This window comes from Erpetoichthys calabaricus, chromosome 3 (assembly GCF_900747795.2).
Source record: "Erpetoichthys calabaricus chromosome 3, fErpCal1.3, whole genome shotgun sequence".
In the NCBI taxonomy this organism is placed as follows: domain Eukaryota; kingdom Metazoa; phylum Chordata; class Cladistia; order Polypteriformes; family Polypteridae; genus Erpetoichthys; species Erpetoichthys calabaricus.
In genome coordinates this window covers 274,822,029-274,840,807 of record NC_041396.2, presented here as the reverse complement: position 1 = coordinate 274,840,807, position 18,779 = coordinate 274,822,029, and the positions used below count along the sequence as shown (strand labels likewise).

General features: G+C 37.1%; 1 protein-coding gene across 1 annotated transcript; it reads left to right on the top strand.

Annotated features, from left to right (window-relative positions):
* Nucleotides 1–785: 785 nt before the first annotated feature.
* On the top strand, nucleotides 786–18,306 carry LOC114648976 (diamine acetyltransferase 1-like). The gene is made up of 6 exons (XM_028798341.2): nucleotides 786–902; nucleotides 2,980–3,031; nucleotides 9,409–9,492; nucleotides 10,880–10,981; nucleotides 13,470–13,510; nucleotides 17,760–18,306. Exons 1-6 carry the CDS (start codon nucleotides 840–842, stop codon nucleotides 17,937–17,939), a joined length of 522 nt encoding a protein of 173 aa, XP_028654174.1. The 5' UTR covers nucleotides 786–839; the 3' UTR covers nucleotides 17,940–18,306.
* Nucleotides 18,307–18,779: the final 473 nt, after the last annotated feature.

The window sequence follows — 18,779 nt, the reverse complement described above, 5'->3', positions numbered from 1 at the left end:
ATTTCGAGTCGTACACACCGATACCCCATTTGACAAGAACTTCCGATCTTTTTTTGCGAGGAAACAAAGCGAGAGCCTTAACGATGTGAGAAGTAGGGAGATCACATCCAGCTACCCGTTATCTACGCGTTTCGACCAGGCTTTTGGGTCCGAGCTCAGTAACTTAAGCTCCCTAGTGCGAATACTTGCGACTTTTTTTCTTCTAGTATTAAGGTTATCTTCCATATTCAGAAGACGTGCAGGTTAACTAGCGTTTACAAACTGATCCGAGATGAGCGTGTGTAGACGAATATGTGATTGGAACTTTGTATATATAGGCTACTGGTGACATAAGATAATACTATTTGAAAGCTTTGATTGAAAAAAGACCCATTGCGTGAATAGTATTAGTAATGTTGTTATTATTATTATTATTATAAGTACTGGTGAATTACTGTACCTCTGACATACTTTAGCTCTACATTTTACTGATTAACTGACGATTCACCTCAATATTGTGTATGATAAAAATGCAGAACAACCTGCTTGTTTAGCGACCTTCTGTAAAATGAGTCGGATCGTCAGAAGCGAGCACGCCCATCATTAAAAAGAGGGGTAAAACTTATAGACAAAAGAGCACTCAAAAAGTAGTAATTCGCCAATTAAAACTTAATACTACATAATCTAAACCATTTAAATATGTATATATATATTTCGTTCCAAAATAAAATACACTCTCTAAAGATCATCCCTACAATTTTTGTCAAAAGAGTCACTTGGTACATCCCAGCTCATTACAAAATATTCTGCTTTACTGTCACATACCGGTAGCTGGAATTTAATCCAGGAACGAAAAGAAAATGAAGTACACCATAAGACATGCCGGCCCCCAGGACTGTCGTGAAATTATGAGGTTAATTGTGGTAAGATGTATTATGTTTTTGATATTTACACTTGAAAGTAATTATTATTATTTCATATATGTCTATACCATTTTCATTGTTACTTTGTTCTATATATCGTAACCGAAGCGGCTTCACAAATAGGTCAAGTTTATCACAACAGGGTTCACAATGTGTAGCTTTAAAAGTTTTTAGTCAAATCAATTTTTAACAATGTGTTCCTATCTACCTCAAATGAGAAATAGCATATTTAAAGGTTTTATATCTCTCAATCAAAATCTGTGCAGCATATTCCAAAGTTCCCGTTCAGGACAGGTGGCTCAGTGGGTAGTGCTGTTTCTGATACTCAAGGTCGCAAACAATTCTCAATGTTTAAGGCTTACATCAGTCAAGTTTTTGAATCCTTTGTGTATTAATGGATTATTTGCTTTTTAAAAAAGTGTAAATAATAATTTTATTGTGTAATTAGATTTTGCTAGTGTTTGAAGGAAAAACAAGCAGCACAGCTTGTACATGTTTGCATCAAAAATTATACTTTGCTAAAGTTCCATAAAGAATGAAACAAATGCTTTTGGGTGCATTCAGATTTAGAATACAAATGAATGATCTAGTTAACACCTGAATGTATGCTACCATTAAGGCACTGGATGAACGGAGAGCCACTTAATTTAATATTTTACTTTTTAGTTTCTTCACATAAGGCCCAATGACAACTGCTTCATTTTTTAATTACTTTAGCCATAAAACACTTTCATTATCCTGCTTTGGCCTTTTTTTTTTTTAAAAGAAAGCAAATGGAAGTACATTTTCAGATTGATGGTGACTGTGATGCCTGTGATGGAGATGAGGTTATTTAAAAAATCAGTAATATATACAACAATCTTCATTTTATATAGTGCTCTTCATCAAGTAAACAACCTCAAGGTGGCTTACAGAGCAAGCAAGAATTTAATTTAAAGTAATAAAATAAGGAAATGAACCAAGTTCATTCAGCGCAAGGAAAGAAGCCATGAAGAGTCTATACAATAATGAAGGGTGATATAGTTTTATATAGCAAATAATTTGGGGAGATATGACTCTGAATTCAATTAAGTGGGTATGAAAAGTAAAAGGTGGATGGATTGATGGATGGATGGATGGATGGATGGATGGATGGATGGATGGATGGATGGATGGATGGAACATTTATGTGGCCAAATAACCTTAAATTGGATTAAGGGGATTTGAAAATTGATGGATGGCATGATCAATCGATCAACAGAACTTTTATGAGGGCAGCTCTATAGTGCAACTGGATTCAGTGTAAAACTTAAATAGATTTTCATATTAAGTGAGTGTTCTCCTGTGGTCCATTTGTGCAGTAGACTAGAGACCTGTCCAGAGAAGGTTATTGCTGCAGTCACCTCAAGTTCTTTGTAACTATACTACAAAAGCAGGTTCAAACAGATGGATAGACTTTGTTGATAGCCAACACTTCCAACGTGTCTTGCGTAAACAGTTCATCACATGTCTATCCCTATTTGTGATATTTTTCAGCTTCATATTGCTAATCCTAATTGCTAATTGCTCTGCAGTGATTTGCTTCTTGTCCGTTATTTAAAGAACAGGAACTCTGTGTATCTCCCTTGCTCCAAAGTAATGTACACATTAGAAAAGATATGAACTAGCATCCCACCATCACTCACCTTTGCCATTTACATTTCCCCAGTTCATTGCCCATACTGTAATGAGTTTATGTCACCTCTAGTGTAGCTGGAAATTTATTCTTTCCTGACAGCATGGTGTAGTGGGAATGCATTCACCCTCCCAGTTTAATCCATTGTCCATGAGCAAACCACTTAATCACACTTTTGTGGCAAATCTACAAAGAAAAAACCTGTACTTGTATTGTACCATTGGATGATGTTCATTTTAATTTATTTGAACATGTAATTTTTATTTGTTTTTACTATTTCATATTACCATATTTTCCATAAAAATAGATTATGATATTGTAGTGATGCTTCTGGTAAACAATATATAAAATAAAAGTTAATTCACATGCAAATGTAAAGTTTTTAATGTATTGATAATTATTATTTTTTGTGTTTTTTTCTAGGAGCTGTCAGTATATGAGAAATTGGAAGAGCAGGTTAATATCACACACAAAGGTATTCCGTGCAGATAAAATCAAATATCTTTGCTACTCTTTACAGTATCATAAGACTCAATGATACATTTGTAAATTTAGAGATCACTAATTTAGTTGCACTGGGTTTCTGTGTTTTGGGGTGAGTCACTTATCTGTCTACTACACTACAAAGAGTTAACTTTGGAAAAGTATTATAAAACACATTAAAGGTTATTTAGTTTGTATTTGCAATTTTGTATAGTAATGTAGAAGTATTTTCTTACTGTACTTGAGTATGTTTTGAGAGTATATCTATTTGACTTAAGTATAAAACTTTCTGTCTTTTTACTTTCACTTTTAGTTCACTAGATATTCCAATGCAAATCACTATTTTTACTCTAGATTTTGACAGACACATTTATTTCTGCAATATTATACCAGAAAACAAATAGGTTCAGCATATACACACAATGCTATACTCAGTCACTTATCTAAAATACAGGCTTCGACTACTTTAGGAACATCCTTCTTCTTCTTCTTCTTCTTAAGCTTTTCCCTCTTTTCATGTGGGGTCGCTATATTCAACCAGCCTCCTCCACTCTCATTTTTTGTATACTTCCACATCTATAACCACATTCTCCCTTAGGTCCCCAGTTCACTCAGTTTTTCTAAGCTGATTGCATTCAGTAGTTTATTTTTAAATGTTGCTCACCTTCCACTGTTAGTGTTAATCCAAGATATTTGAATGTACCCACTACTGTATTTTATTCTTTTCTCCCTGGTGGTTAACTCCTCCACCATGTTGTTGTCCCTTAAATCTTAAATATTCTTTTTTCAAGTAATCTTAAGGCCTCTGCCCTCCATAGCTCTTCTCCTCTGCTCCTCCAGTTTCCTTCCCACAATATTTTCAGTGGGCCTGATCTACTATTCCTCTGGTAATAACATTCATAACTTTTAAGACATGAGCTTAATGATGATTTTTAATGTAACCCTGCCATAACTGCAAATCCATCTGTTATTCCTACACCGCTTCTCATTTGTGTGTAGGCACCCTGATACATATCATTAGCTATCCTTACATTTTACTCTGGTACTTCCTTCTTTCTCATACTTCTTCACATTTCTTGCTGGGGAACTCTATCATATGTCTTCTCTTAATTAAATAATGCCATGTACAGTCTTTTGTTTTTCTCTCTACATTTTTCCATAATTAGTCCATCCATCCATTATCCAACCCGCTATATCCTATCTACAGGGTCACAGGGGTCTGCAGGAGCCAATCCCAGCCAACACAGGGCACAAGGCAGGAAACAAACCCCGAGCAGGGCACACACTAGGGACAATTTAGAATCCCCAATTCACCTAACCTACATGTCTTTGGACTGTGGGAGGAAACCCACGCAGACACGGGGAGAACATGCAAACTCCACGCATGGAGGACCCGAGAAGCGAACCCAGGTCTGCTAACTGCAAGGCAGCAGCGCTACCCACTGCGCCACCATGCCACCCCCATAATTAGTCTCAAGGTGAAACTCATACCTGTTGTATTTTTTCCTGGCATAAATCCAAAGTGTTCTTCCCCTATTGTTATCGCACTTCTTAGCCTTTTATCCATTATCCTTTCTCATAATGTCTATGACATCATCTTTAGCAACAATCACTTAATGAAAATTCACATATACTGCATGAAGAATCAAATGTTGTAGACATTCCAAAAACACCTTGCCATGTCCTGTAGAACGGGGCAAGACTGGATGTTTGAGGTCAGGACTGAATGTTTGCAATGCACAATCTCAGTTATTCCCACATCAGATGCTGCTGCTGCATTCAGACACTGTCCTCACAGCAGTCTGCCAGACTTGTGGGCTGGTCCATTAGTTGCAGTGACATCTTGTTACATATGTTGCTCACATGTCGTCTAACATTATCCTGGGCATAATAGCTCCAAAACAGATCATGAAAAAGTTGTAAAAGCCTAAAATGAACCATAAGGCCATTCCTTTGAATGTAAAACTAGAAGTGATAAAGCCTAGATAAAGAGCTTTGTCAAACATTATTTAATGAAGGGCAACGTCTTAATAGTGTTTAGTTTAATGACTAATGTTCTGATTCAGCTGAATCTATAATTCCATGCAGTTTGTTGTTATCCAAACAAAAATGTTGGCCATTTTTAGGGCCAGAGAATGCTTAAAAATGGTTTCATTTAAAATAATTATAATAAGGTTGTGAAGATTTACTTTCTACTAGTATTTAAGGAATGGATTAGCTCTTTAAATCAGGAGAAACCTGTACACCTTTACAATTAGCACCCTGCTCAATAATTTAGAACCCAATGATTAAGATGTACACTTGTGATGAATGTCACTGCTTCAAGTTGCAGTTACATGGCTCATACATTAGTTATTGTAATATGTCTCATACGCCAAGATAATGTTTATAAAGACTTTTTTGACTACATATATAAAACAGTTAGCAATCCTACAATTTACTTGTAATTTTGATACTTAATTTGAGATTATTCACGACTTCTACTTGAGTCATTTTCTCATGGACAAATATTACTTTTATTTAAGTCACTTTCCCAGCAGGATTATACAGTATACTGGTACTGAAAAAGTACCTAATTTTAAAAACAGTATGGTATCAGTATTTTTGGTAACTGTAATAAACATTCATTTTCTCAACTCCACTCTCTCCCCACCCCCAATGCGCTCAAGACTTGATGGTCCCATTCCCTACTTTGTCACAATCAAGGCTTTTTGGGGGATCCTTACTTTCCTTGACTTGAATGAGACATCATGGGGATTCCCCTTCCCCCTCTTTGCTTCAAAGCGATAGAGACTTGATGAGGGACCCCCCGCCATGCTCCAAGAGGGATGCAGAACAGAGTGTGACACAATGGTGTGGTGTACAGGGAGGCACATGATTATATGGTGCACCGGGGTGGCTGCATTAAACATACCTTTAGATAAAGTGATGTAATTAAAAAAAATAATGTAACTTTACAATATTTTAATCAACAAAAAATTAAAAGATATGCCAATTCTGTCTGTAGAAAAAATAAACACACACTTGGATTTAATAGCGCATATTGCCCCCCTTTTGCAGAAATAAACTCACATAGGCCTTTCGTATAATTGCATAATAGTCTCTGACATTGACTGGAAGAAAGTTTTTCCCATTGCTCCATGTAGAATCTTTTCAGCTTTCCAATATTTGAGGTGTCTTGCATGCACAACGCTTTTTTTAAATACCCTCACACATCGCGATGAGATTCAGATCGTGGCTTTGACTTGGCCCTTCTAGAACCCTCCATTTCTTTACTTTCAGCCATTCGTTGGTGGGCTTATTGGTATATTTAGGATCATTGTCATGTTGCAGGGTCCACTTTCTCACATTTTTCAAAAGCACCCTTTAATCTTCGTATGGTGGTAACTCATACTTTAACAACAAGAAGCAACCCAAACAAAATGTCTTGAGTTTTAAATAAGAGTTCAGACAAGATTCTCACTAATGATATTGCAGTCCTTTACACCTGATATGGTGCACTTGATTTTAATTTGAGGTATCTGAAGTAGTGATAAATGGAAGGGTGCACTTACTTATTCCACCTGCAAACTTTGCATTTATCTTTATGCAAATTATTGAACAGACTACAAAATGTAAATGTGGCATTTAGTTTATTTAATTATATCATATTTATCTACAGATATTGTTTGAATGAGGATCAAATTTTGATATCTCCACAAAAAAGAAAAAAATCAGTGTGCTTACTTTTTTACACAACTGTACATTATGTGTTTATTTATGTATTACTTGTAACTCGCATTACTAAAACAAAATCCTACTGTGGGATAATATTCAGTGCCTCAAGTTTTCTTTGGCAGCACATAATGTACTAAACGACAATGGCAAGTAGTGACTACAAAGAGCCAAAGCTTATCTGTTTGTCTGTTCACTTCAAATTTGTAGGTATGAATAAAACTTGCATCAAACATTTTGGTTTTTATGCTTCTCTCCCAAACAGATTCCAAATATTGACGTCATACTTGGCACCTGTGGCGGGAAGGTCTTGTAAGGATACAGTGTGTGTTGTTGCCATAAGAGGCTTTTTATTTTACTTTGGTGTGGTAAATTTGGGTGGGACCGGTCAAATGAGTTTATAGTGGATTTTATTGTTTAGCTAGTGATAACAGCATGTTGAGATTAGAATATCGCCTTCTTAAAAGAGATTTACAGCAATAAAAGTTTCTGTCACTTGGGGATTTTGGCTTGAGTTCAATGCTTTATTCTTTAGCTTATGTGCTAAAAGTTATAAGAGTTACATCCTTGTACAATTACTATGTAGATTTATCTTTGTAGTTTTATTATATATTGTAACAAAACATGGAATATAATTTACCAGAAAAAGCAGTTAAAGTTTATGTAGACTATAACTGGAATCTTTGGCTGATTTAATATTATTCACTAGTGGATTTGTCTTCACTAGCTGACTCGCTTCTACAATACAAAACAATACAATACAATTTGTTTTTGTATATCCCAAAATCATACCAGGAAAAAATCCCTAGTAGGGAAAATAAAAATGGAAGAAATCTTAGGAAAGGCAATTCAAAGATATTCCAGGTAGGTTGGGCATGTAGTGGGTGTCAAAAGAAAGGGGTCAATACAATACAATGCACAGAGCAGGGCACGAGTAATCCTCAGTACAATACAATAATACAGTAGTAATATTACAAGTACAGAGCAAAATGCAAGAGTAGATGATATCACATAATACGATTCAGGTTAGTTCAGAGTCCCGGAGACCTCAGCCATCAAGCTGCCTCCCCCCTACTGGTCTTTCCACAGGTTCTCTGAGAGTTATGAAAATTTATTGTTTTATTCACATTTTCTTCCACATTCCTTAATGATGCACTTTACATTAAATGGTGTATTCTCAATTGTCGCAGTTCATGAGCGTGGTCTCTTGTTGCCAGGATAGGCACCATCAACTGGACTCTGCATTGGATTCGGTAAAGCCTGAAAATAATCAATAATTAAATTACCCCACTGACATTTTCATGACTCTTTATGAAGTGTCAAAAATATCAACCCAATGCATAAACTTTACAAAAATATGTCAATTTTCAGAACCTGCATTGTCCAATCTGTGGTTGAATTTTCAGGATGAAGAATTGCACATAATGCATGAGCCAACACAGGATAGCACCATCATGCAAATATATACTTACTTATGATGGAGGTTTGTACAGTCACTGAGTCACCAAACACTCACAACTTTAGGATATGCAAGGAAAGCCATAATGCTTACAAAAATCTTTACTGACAAAGGGAGAATGTGCAAATTCCACATTGGTAATTACTGGGTAGCATTTGACCACTAGCCTAACATAGGCACAATACAGCTGTGTTGCCCATTGTGCCACTGTACACTTCATGGGAGCTTGAAATAGTATGTGGATTGGACAACTGACAGTGGCTAGGAAATCAACTATACCTTCACCACGCAAAACTCAAGTCAATACGAAATGTCCAGTAAGTTTACACATATGCAGTTATGACAAGAACAAAAAGCTGGATTGTTGAGAATCATTAGCACATTTCCCCTCATAATCTCAATTTAGAGTATACCCTTAAACAAATTAATTGGTGACTCTAAATTGGCCCAGTGTGAGTCAATGTAGGTGTGTATTTTTGCACTCCAGTGATCTAGCACGGCGGCACGGTGGCGCAGTGGGTAGCGCTGCTGCCTTGCAGTTGGGAGACCTGAGGACCTGGGTTCGTTTCCCGGGTCCTCCCTCCGTGGAGTTTGCATGTTCTCCCCGTGTCTGCGTGGGTTTCCTCCCACAGTCCAAAAACATGCAGGTTAGGTGGATTGGCGATTCTAAATTGGCCCTAGTGTGTGCTTGGTGGGTTTGTGTGTGTCCTGTGGTAGGTTGGCACCCTGCCTAGGATTGGTTCCTGCCCTGTGTTGGCTGGGATTGGCTCCAGCAGACCCCTGTGTTCGGATTCAGCGGGTTGGAAAATGGATGAATGATCTAGCACCCTTTCCAGAGTTTGGTTTGATGCTGTCATAATCTAATTATATGGAGATAATTTGTTTTCAAAAATAAAGTGGTTTAAAACAAAATTTTGAATTATTCCAAACTAACATGGGTTAAAGTTGAAGGAGGCTATAAGTAAGCTTTATAACACACTGAGTTCATCAACAACACGGGGGCACAGATGGAAAGAGGATAGATTTCACACCAACATTAGGAAGTTGTTCAGACGCATGGAAGTAGTGTAGTAGACAGCAGGACTTTAGGGACCTTCACAACTCAAACTTGTTTTTGCCCTGCAGGTTGGGCTGTTCCAGAAATGAATTAAGCATCAGGTCTTTTTTTAGGTTTTATATCTAATTGTTTCTTGCAGAGCTTGAAGTAGATGGATTTGGAGAAAACCCATTTTTTAAATGTTTGGTAGCTGAAGTCCCAGAAGACAAAAGAACTAAGGAAGGTAACTATTTTTGCTAGTTTTGTTTTTGCTAGTTGTCAACACCACAAACTAAGAGCCTTAAAAACTGTACTTTATCCTAATCTTGTAAGTCACCTTGCATAAAGGGGTAAACCATATTTGCAATAATAATAATAATATGCCTCCAAACTCCATGTAGCTGGTCCCATTATGGGTCTGGAAGTCTAATTTAGAGTAGTGAGTTCTACTGGGTAAAGCAGGGGTTCTTAACCTTTTTAATCTGATGACAAAAATAGGAAAATACTGGGACCCAAAAAGACAAATATCACCATAATGACACTAGAACCATAAAAAAGACAAATAACAGTTGCCATATAATAAAAATTGTAAACATTTTTGCTTCCTTTTGAGCATATATCTCGTATAATTATTACTAAATGAGAAGTGGAGAGAAAACATATGGTTAATAAAGCAACAATAATCATTCAAAATAGGAAATAAATTCCTGAGATATATCACTGCCAGTGTAAATGCTTAGTTTAAGCTTTTGTAAAGCTGAAAAATCAGTTTTTGAGGTGCAGCGTGAAGATATGGTGATTTCTGAGAGGATGGTCATTTAAGTCAGGGGTGGGATAAGGAATGGAACAGTCAAAAAACAATTAATTAATGCAGTTTATTTTTCTTGTCTTATGTAACATTTTTAAAATAACATTTTTCAAATGAGCTCCACCATTAACAATACATTTTTCTAAATTAGTTCAGAAATAATTGAACATATCACACTTTTCATTTTACAACTCAATAAATTGAGTAAAGAAATTGAGAAAAAAGAACCTTACTTTCTGAGAAAAGTTTAAACATGTGGGCACACTTTTAGAATTCTTCATTGAAGAATCCCCCCTGATTCATTGGTCAGAAGTCACTTTTGAATTGAAGACCCAGCTAACCACTGCATCCACTTAATAGTATCATCTCCAGACAGAGGAGCAGCTTCAGCGACAGACTGCTGTCACTGTCCTGCTCCACTGACAGATTGAGGAGATCGTTCCTCCCCCAAACTATGCGACTCTTCTATTCCACCCGGGGGGGTAAACGTTAACTTTTAGCATTATACAAAGTTATTGTTATTGTCTGTTTTTCACCTGCATTATTATCGTTCTTTAATTTAATATTATTTATTGTATCAGTATGCTGCTGCTGGAGAATGTGAATTTCCCATTGGGTATCTATCTATCTATCTATCTATCTATCTATCTATCTATCTATCTATCTATCTATCTATCTATCTATCTATCTATCTATCTATCTATCTATCTATCTATCTATCTATCTATCTATCTATCTATCTATCTATCTATCTAAAGCAAGTAATGTGAGCCGGCACATTAGATCGTTCATTTCTTTTTGTTTTTTTTGTTTTGTTTCTCAGGACACACTGTTGTGGGATATAGTATGTACTATTTTGCTTACAGCCCATGGAAAGGTCGATCAATATGTATGGAAGTTTTGTACGTGATGCCCGATTTCCGAGGTAGGCAATCACATACCCTTAACTGTACACTCCATATGTTTCCAGACATTATGTGCCACTGTATATGAGGCAGTGAGCTGAACTTCTTTAATAGAGTTTGTTCAAGTGAGTCCTAAAAAATTTTAACAGTGACTGTCTAGCTCATTCGTGGAATGTTATGACTGCCCAACAAATAGTGCCGCTGTCTCTGAGGAGACAGTGCGACTCTCTATGTGGATTTTGCACATTCTGTGTTCATGTGTGTTTCCTTTCAGTACTCTTCTTACCTCAAACATGCCAGTGAGTTGCAGGCCAAGTTGATTCCTGGCTCAAATTTGCCCAATATGAAATAGTGCTTATTTGTGTGTTTGTGTGCTCAACAATAGAGTGACATTGTGTCCAGATGTGTGTCCTGCTTGGTGCCTGGTGCTACTAGGATGGTTTCCAGCCATAATCTGCAATGACGAGGTTTGGAAAATGAGTGGATGGATGGTTTTAAATATATGCTGTTTATATGCTACTATGTAACTTGCTGTATAAGAAAATAGAAAATATTTTCTCTTTCTTATTCTTGATGGACATCACCTAATTCTGATAAAGTTCCTTGTACCATAACTTGAGACTATTTTCTCCACTCTGCAATGAGCAGGTTTACAAAATGGGTGGAGGGGTAGAAGGGTTGTTTACTGTATATATTGCAATATTATGTGATCTGCTAGAAAGCAGAAAATAACCTATAAATTAAGAATTAAAATATTAGTGCTATTGTTGGCAAGTTGCTGGAGCCACTCTGCCAGTGAGGAAATGTGTGTTAAAATAAATAAAGGCTAAAGGGTCAGGAAGTCTCAATGAAGAGGTACCACTACTGATGTCCAAACAGAGCAAACTCATGAAATGATGATTCTAGCAGAATTCCAGTGAATCGTCTCCTTGAGGACACCTGTTGAAATTAAGAGGAAGTGCATTTAGGACTGAATGACAGGAAGTGCTTCTTTACTCAGAGAATTGTGGGAATTTGGAACAAACTATTAAGTCATGGAGTTGAAACAGAATCCTTGACAACCATCAAGAAAGACAGCAATTAGCTAAACAAACAAGCCTGATGGACTGAATGGTCTAATTTGTCAAATTAGTTATGTTCTTATGTGTGACTCAGCCAGATGAAAGATCTTGGCAGTTTGACCAGTGGAGTGGAAATGCCTGTGTGTGGCAACTGCAAAGTTAAAATAATCGACAACTGTGCATAACATTACATCCCTAACTCACTTAGTCTAACTCTTTCTCATGATGAGAAAGAGCCTCTCCTAGTAGCAGTGTTCACAAAGTGGGAAACAGCCCTGGATAGCTTATCAGGACCTAATATGGAGTTGACAGTCAACTTAATATGACCTTCCTAAGGACATGGGAGGAAAAGTAGAGTATCTAAAGAAAAACCTACACAGACACAAAGAGAATATGTAAAATCTAGACAGACATTTTCTAGGCCCAGGATTCAAACCTAGGATGCTGGTTCTTTGAAGCAACAGTGTTAACCACAGTAACTTTGTTAATGTAGTCGAAACAAGTGTTATGAATCTCAGCAAAACTGTAAGAAGCAAAAAGCAAATGGACAATCAACACACAAGATATGTATAGTGCAGTGCAGAGGCAAGTGATCGGGACAAAAGATGGTAGGGTGTAGATTTTATTGTAAACACTATTAAACATGCTGTAAATCAAGGGATATTGTGCTCATACTGTATTATGTTCTAGAGTACTGTGTCCAGTTCTGGTACTGTGCTACAAGAAAGAAATAGCAGCTGTAGAGGCCGGACTAGGGGGCATGTTCTGTTCCTGAAGGCTCAGGGAATTAAACTTTTTAGTCTTAAGCAGATAATCTATATGGGGATCAAATCCCAGTCTTCAAAATTCTCAAAGGCATCAATAAGGCTGACCCAGCAGAATTTTTTAAAATAAATACCAATTCAGGAACACTGGTTCAAATGATGATGTAGTGGATTTAAAGCCCAAGCCAGAAAACAATTTTTACAAAATGATTTATGACAGTCTACCAGAAACTGCAGAGTTATGTTGTCATAGCTGAAACATTAACATCTTTTATAAGTATCTGGGTGAGATTTTGGGAAAATATATATTTTAGCTAACCAAATGAGCCTGATGTACTGAATGGTCTCCTCTCATCTGTCAAGTTCTTTTGACTATATAATAAGGGTTTATTGTTTTCCCAGTGTCTATGTAGTTTTTCTTTGTTTATTCTGGTTTCTCCACATCTTAAGAATGTACAAGCTAAGTTGATTGATAACCCTAAACAGGTTCATAAAATTAGTTTGCCCTGCAAAGCACTGGCGTTCCTTTCATGGCTGTTTCCTTCTTTGTATCCAGTGCAACGAGAATAGGCTGTAGCCCACAATAAACATGTAATTTAATGAATAACTCCAGAAAATGGTTGAGTGGAATTCTATTAAGTGACCATTTATTTAGCTGTACTCTTCTTTTCATTATTTGGCAGGTCAAGGAATTGGGAAAGCTTTGATGTGTGGTATTGCAAAGGTAAGTTTCTTTCTTTCTTTATTTAAACAAAATGTTATTTAGACTGTTTTGATTTTAGCACATTTAATTAATAAAAAGAAAGATAAAAAGCAAATAACCCAAACTCACAAATTCCATTTCATTTCATTGCACTTGTGCTGTTTTGCTTTTGTATTACTGATAACTGACATATTTGTCTAAATGCTTCTGTTTAGGACAGTTGTATGGAGTCAGTGTTCTTGGTTTGAATACAGTGGCCAGTCACTTTTTGTGTAGATCTCGCACTTTGTCCCCATTTCTACATGGGTTTTTCTTCTGAATACTTCAGTTTTCCTTCTACATCCCAAAGTCAGCAGGTTTTCTTCACTTTTTTCACATTTTGCCAAGTTGCAGCCTTGTTCTAAACCTATTTAAATTCATTTTTTTCCCATATCATGCAACACTCAATATCCCAGATTGTCAAAGTGGAAACGGGATTTTAGAAATTTTTACTAATTTGTTAAAATAAAAGACTGACACATTGACACAAGTATTTAGACCCTTTCCTCACTAGCTGAAGCACATTTGGCAGAGATTACAGCCTGGAGTCTTCTTGGGACTGGCACACAAGAATTTGGGGACTTTCTGCCATTCTTCTCTGTAGATCTTCTCAGGTCCTTTCATCAGTGGACAGCTATTTTTGGGTCTCTCCAGAGAAGTTAAATTGAGTTCAGGACTAGGCTCTGGATGGACAACTTACTATAAGTACATCCCTAGAGTTATACCTAAGCCGCTTCTGTGTAGTTTTTGCTTTATGCTTAGGGTCATTGTGCTGTTGGAAGGTAAAACTTCAGCCAAGGTCCAGAAATCATTGAAGCAGGTTTTTATTAAGGATAATTTTGTACTTTCTTTCATTTAACTTTCCCTCAACACTGTCTACTCTCCTAGTCCCTGCTATTGACTAACAACACCACAGTATGATGTTGCAGCCATCATACTTCACCATGGCAGTGGTGTTGTCCAGGTAATGAGCGGTGCCTGATTTCTTCCAGACATGACGCTAATCTTGGTTTCATCAGATCAGATACTCTTGTTTCTCACAGTCTAAGAATTCTTTAGGTACGTCTTTTGCCACTGTGCATAAACCCCAGATAATTGGAGTGTAGCAGTGATGGTTATTCCTCTGCAAGTTTCTCCCATCTTCACACAGGTTCTCTGGAGCTCAGTCAGAGGAACCATAGAGTTCTAGGTCACCTCTCATACCGTGGGCCTTTTCTATGATTGGTCAGTTTGGTTAGGTGGCTACTTCTATGAAGAGTCGTGGTTGTTCCAAATGTATTCTATATAAGAGTTATTGCTCTTGGGAATCCTCAATGCTGCAGGAATTATTTTTTGCCTTCCCCATATCTGTGCCTCACACCCCTGTCTCTAAACTCTGCATACAATTCCTTTAACCCTGTGGCTTGTTTTTTTCTGATACACATTGTCAACTATAAAACCTTCTATGGACAGGTGTGGGCCTTTCCTAATCATGTCCAGTCAATTGAACTGACTACAGCTGTACTTCAAACAAGGTGTAGAAACATCTCAGTGGTGACTAATAGAATGGGATGCGCCTAAGCCATATTTCAAGTGTCCTAGCAAATGATCTGTTCAGCTATGTCAATATGATATTTTAACTTTTTTTTTAATATATTTGCAAAACTTTTTAAAATTGTATTGACACTTTGTCATAGTGGGTATAAAGTGTTGCTTGATGTTGGGAAAAAATAATTTAAATGATTTTAGCATAAGGCTGTCACATAACAACATGTGAAAAAAATGAAGGGCTCTGAATACTTTCTGAATCCACTGTACATGCTGCTGTAATCCCCTGCACTTTTGATTAATTTGAGTGTGCACCAAAGTGCCTACCTTCCAAATGTAAAAAAATTAAATTAGATCAATATATATATATATATATATATATATATATATATATATATATATATATATATATATATATATATCCTGCGGTGGGTTGGCACCCTGCCTGGGATTGGCTCCAGCAGACCCCCATGACCCTGTGTTCGGATTCAGCGGGTTGGAAAATGGATGGATATATATATATATATATATATATATATATATATATATATATATATATATATATATATATATATATTGTGGCACTTCAGCCAGGACACAGACAGGCAGACACCAATGGTTCCAACACACACACATTTTATTTACAATATTTACAGTTCCCAACACAGTCCCGCACAGCACACAGTGTCCCTGCACTAATCACCCTCAAAGTTCGGGCCTTCCAATGATCCTTCCCTTGCTTCACCGCCTCCACTCCTCACCTCCAAGCTTCGTCCTCTTCCTCCCGACCCCGGCTGACGACTGGAGGGAGGCAGCCCCTTTTTATTTCCACCCGGATGTGTTCCAGGTACATCCTGATGAGCTTCCTGTGGCACTTCCTGGTGTGGCGGAAGTGCTGCATGAGCACCCAGAAGCACTCCAGGTGTCCCTGGTATTTCTTTCGCTACCGGAGGTGCAGATGTCCAGGGCTTCACAATCATCCTGATGGGCCCCTATAGGGTTGAGCTTCCATGCTCAATTCCCGTAGCCCCCATAAAAGCCAGGGTGGCTGCCTTCTCATGGTCTGGGGGAGGTATAGTCCCTCTCCCGGCCCTTCTAGTCGTCAGCCCTCAGCTACCCTCCACAATATATATATGTATGTATATATATATTTGAAGTCACTTTGGATTAACATGTGTGCTAAATGTATAATAATAGCAATAAGGGTTCTCCTTTTCCTTGCCAATCCAGGATATGCCATGCTTAAGGATCTTGAACATGGCTTATGACTGAGTACAGCAGTGGTTAACTGTTGGTAAGTGAAACAAAAGTATTAGATTCATAATCTGCAGCAGTATCTTATTTGGACCATGTATTGGCATCAAATCAAGTGCCTTTAAAGTGGGCATATACCCTTTCTTCTGTATTAATTAGGATTTTCTAGGAGATCTTCAGATATTTTCTACTTTGGAAACCTCTGCTTTTTATCAGATGATTTTCCTCTTCAACAGGGTTGTTCTCAGCTGAGTGTGACACAGTCAGTGTGAAAATTAGCATGTCCAAATCTAAGGCCACCATCTTCTCCTGGAAAACAGTGGCTTGCTCTCTGCAGAACTGTGGGAACAGTTGATCAAAATGGAGGAGTTTAAATATTACTTACCCCATGTACTTTGTTGCGGTGACTAAGAAAAAAATTTAATCTTGTGATTTTATGCAAAGTGGGGAGAAAAAAGTTGATGATACAATAGAACCAATAGTAACCAATACTGTACAATGGCAAACATTGTGAAAAACACTCATGGAAAAAAGAAGAAAAATCTCACGTTACTCGCATCACAAAATCAATGTCAGTTATGCAGTCTTATGCTCAAAATAATGTTAAACATATTCCTCCAGAGTACTCAGAGTGCACATCATAAACAGGAACCTAAAGGCTCATGAGAATGACTTCTTGAATTGAAGATCCACCTCTCCCTCTCCCTCTCCCTGTTGTATTTAATTCCTTAGTACCTCAGGATCATTAATGAAGATATAGGTGATCATGTGATTGAGCAGTGGATTCTTTTAGGGATGGAAGTTCTGTACGTTTTACTGGCAATGAAGCTGGGAGTTAAGCCTTTCAGTTTACTAGTCAGTCCACAACCCAAACCTCACATATGGTCTCAACCCATATGAAAAAAAAGATGGCAAGTACAAGCAGCGAATAAGAGTTTCCCATGTAGGATTGCTATATTCAAATCATGTGAGAAAGTGAGGATTTCCATTGCATCACCTTTATATAATTCATTGTAAAATGCTTATGCTTTTAGATTTATTATTATGTGTGTGGAGAGACAATTGAAGGGCGCTACTCTGTGTCAATGACTAAATGTGTCTTATACTGCACAAAATCCAAAAAAATGTGTTTATTAACTCATGGCTTAATTAAAAATACCTCAGCCTCCATTCCTGCTGAGTCACACATGTACAGGTTTTGCAAGGTTTTAAACACACCATTTAATTATAAAAGAAGATCACATAACACAAGTAGGATTAGCTTCCAATTTTAAAAACTGGTTGGAACAAAAAAAACTATTTCTAGAATATTTATCACTTTCTTGAAAGATTATGAGACTTGTTATTTAGTTAGATTGTCCCCCAGTTCTTTTTTCACTTTTTCATTTCATATTTTTGCTGTCTTACAAAGAATTCCCTATCTGTTTCTTTCTTTCTTTCTGCTGTGCAGATTGGCTGGGACAACAAATGCACTCGGCTTCAGTTTGTTGTTCTGGACTGGAACAAGCCTTCTATAGATTTTTACAAGAGTCATGGTGCACAGAATGTTACGGAGAAAGAGGGCTGGCAGGAAATGCGCATCGACGACAATGCCATGGAAAAGTTGGCACAGATGGCACCTAAAATTTGATTAGCAAGCGTGCTGATGTATACTAATTATGCCTCTCGAGATCCAGGTGTTAAGCAAAATACTGTAGCTGTGTGTGACATTCATCCAGCATACGTCCTCTAATTCAAATAAAGAGGACTACCCCATAGTCACAGATGGAATGGAAAACAGTTTGCAGGGGGGTGGGGGTACGGAGTTGGCATAACAATCAAAATATTCTAAAGGCAGTGGAATGTAAGACCATTTGAGTTTTTAGGCAATGCAAATTAGTTAACTGAATGTTAAAATTTAAGTTTATGGAGACTAAAGTAAATGTATGGTGCATTGCTCAAAGAGGATGTTTCTGCCCTTTTGAGTTTTTATCTTGTCCTAATAAAAAAGTGATGATGCCCGCATTTTGTTTTTTTTTTGTTTTGATTTTTAATTTATAAATGTATTGTTACTTGTAGAATGGCACAATGGGTTAGCATTGCTGCATCACAATCTGTGGATTCAAATTTGTGCTGCCTCTAAATGCTATTGGTTTATCACTTATCCCAAAGACATAGAGATTAGAGTAAGTGATCAGTAAAATCAAGTTTAATTGTGCCTATCCATGGTCAATTCCTGCCTTCTGCCTCATTCTGCCAGAACAGGCTGTGATAACACAGAAATGAAAAATGCAGTTTCAAGTTCATATTCAAATTTATTGTCATGTGTACAAAGTACAATGTAGCTCTTTTCTGTATGTCTCCAAATGACTAGTGACAGTAGGACTATGCAACACCATACATTAAACACAACATTAGATAATATATATCAAGAAACACTTGTGCAGTTTGTGGTCATCCAAGTGTGGGATGGCTCATGACGCAAAATAAA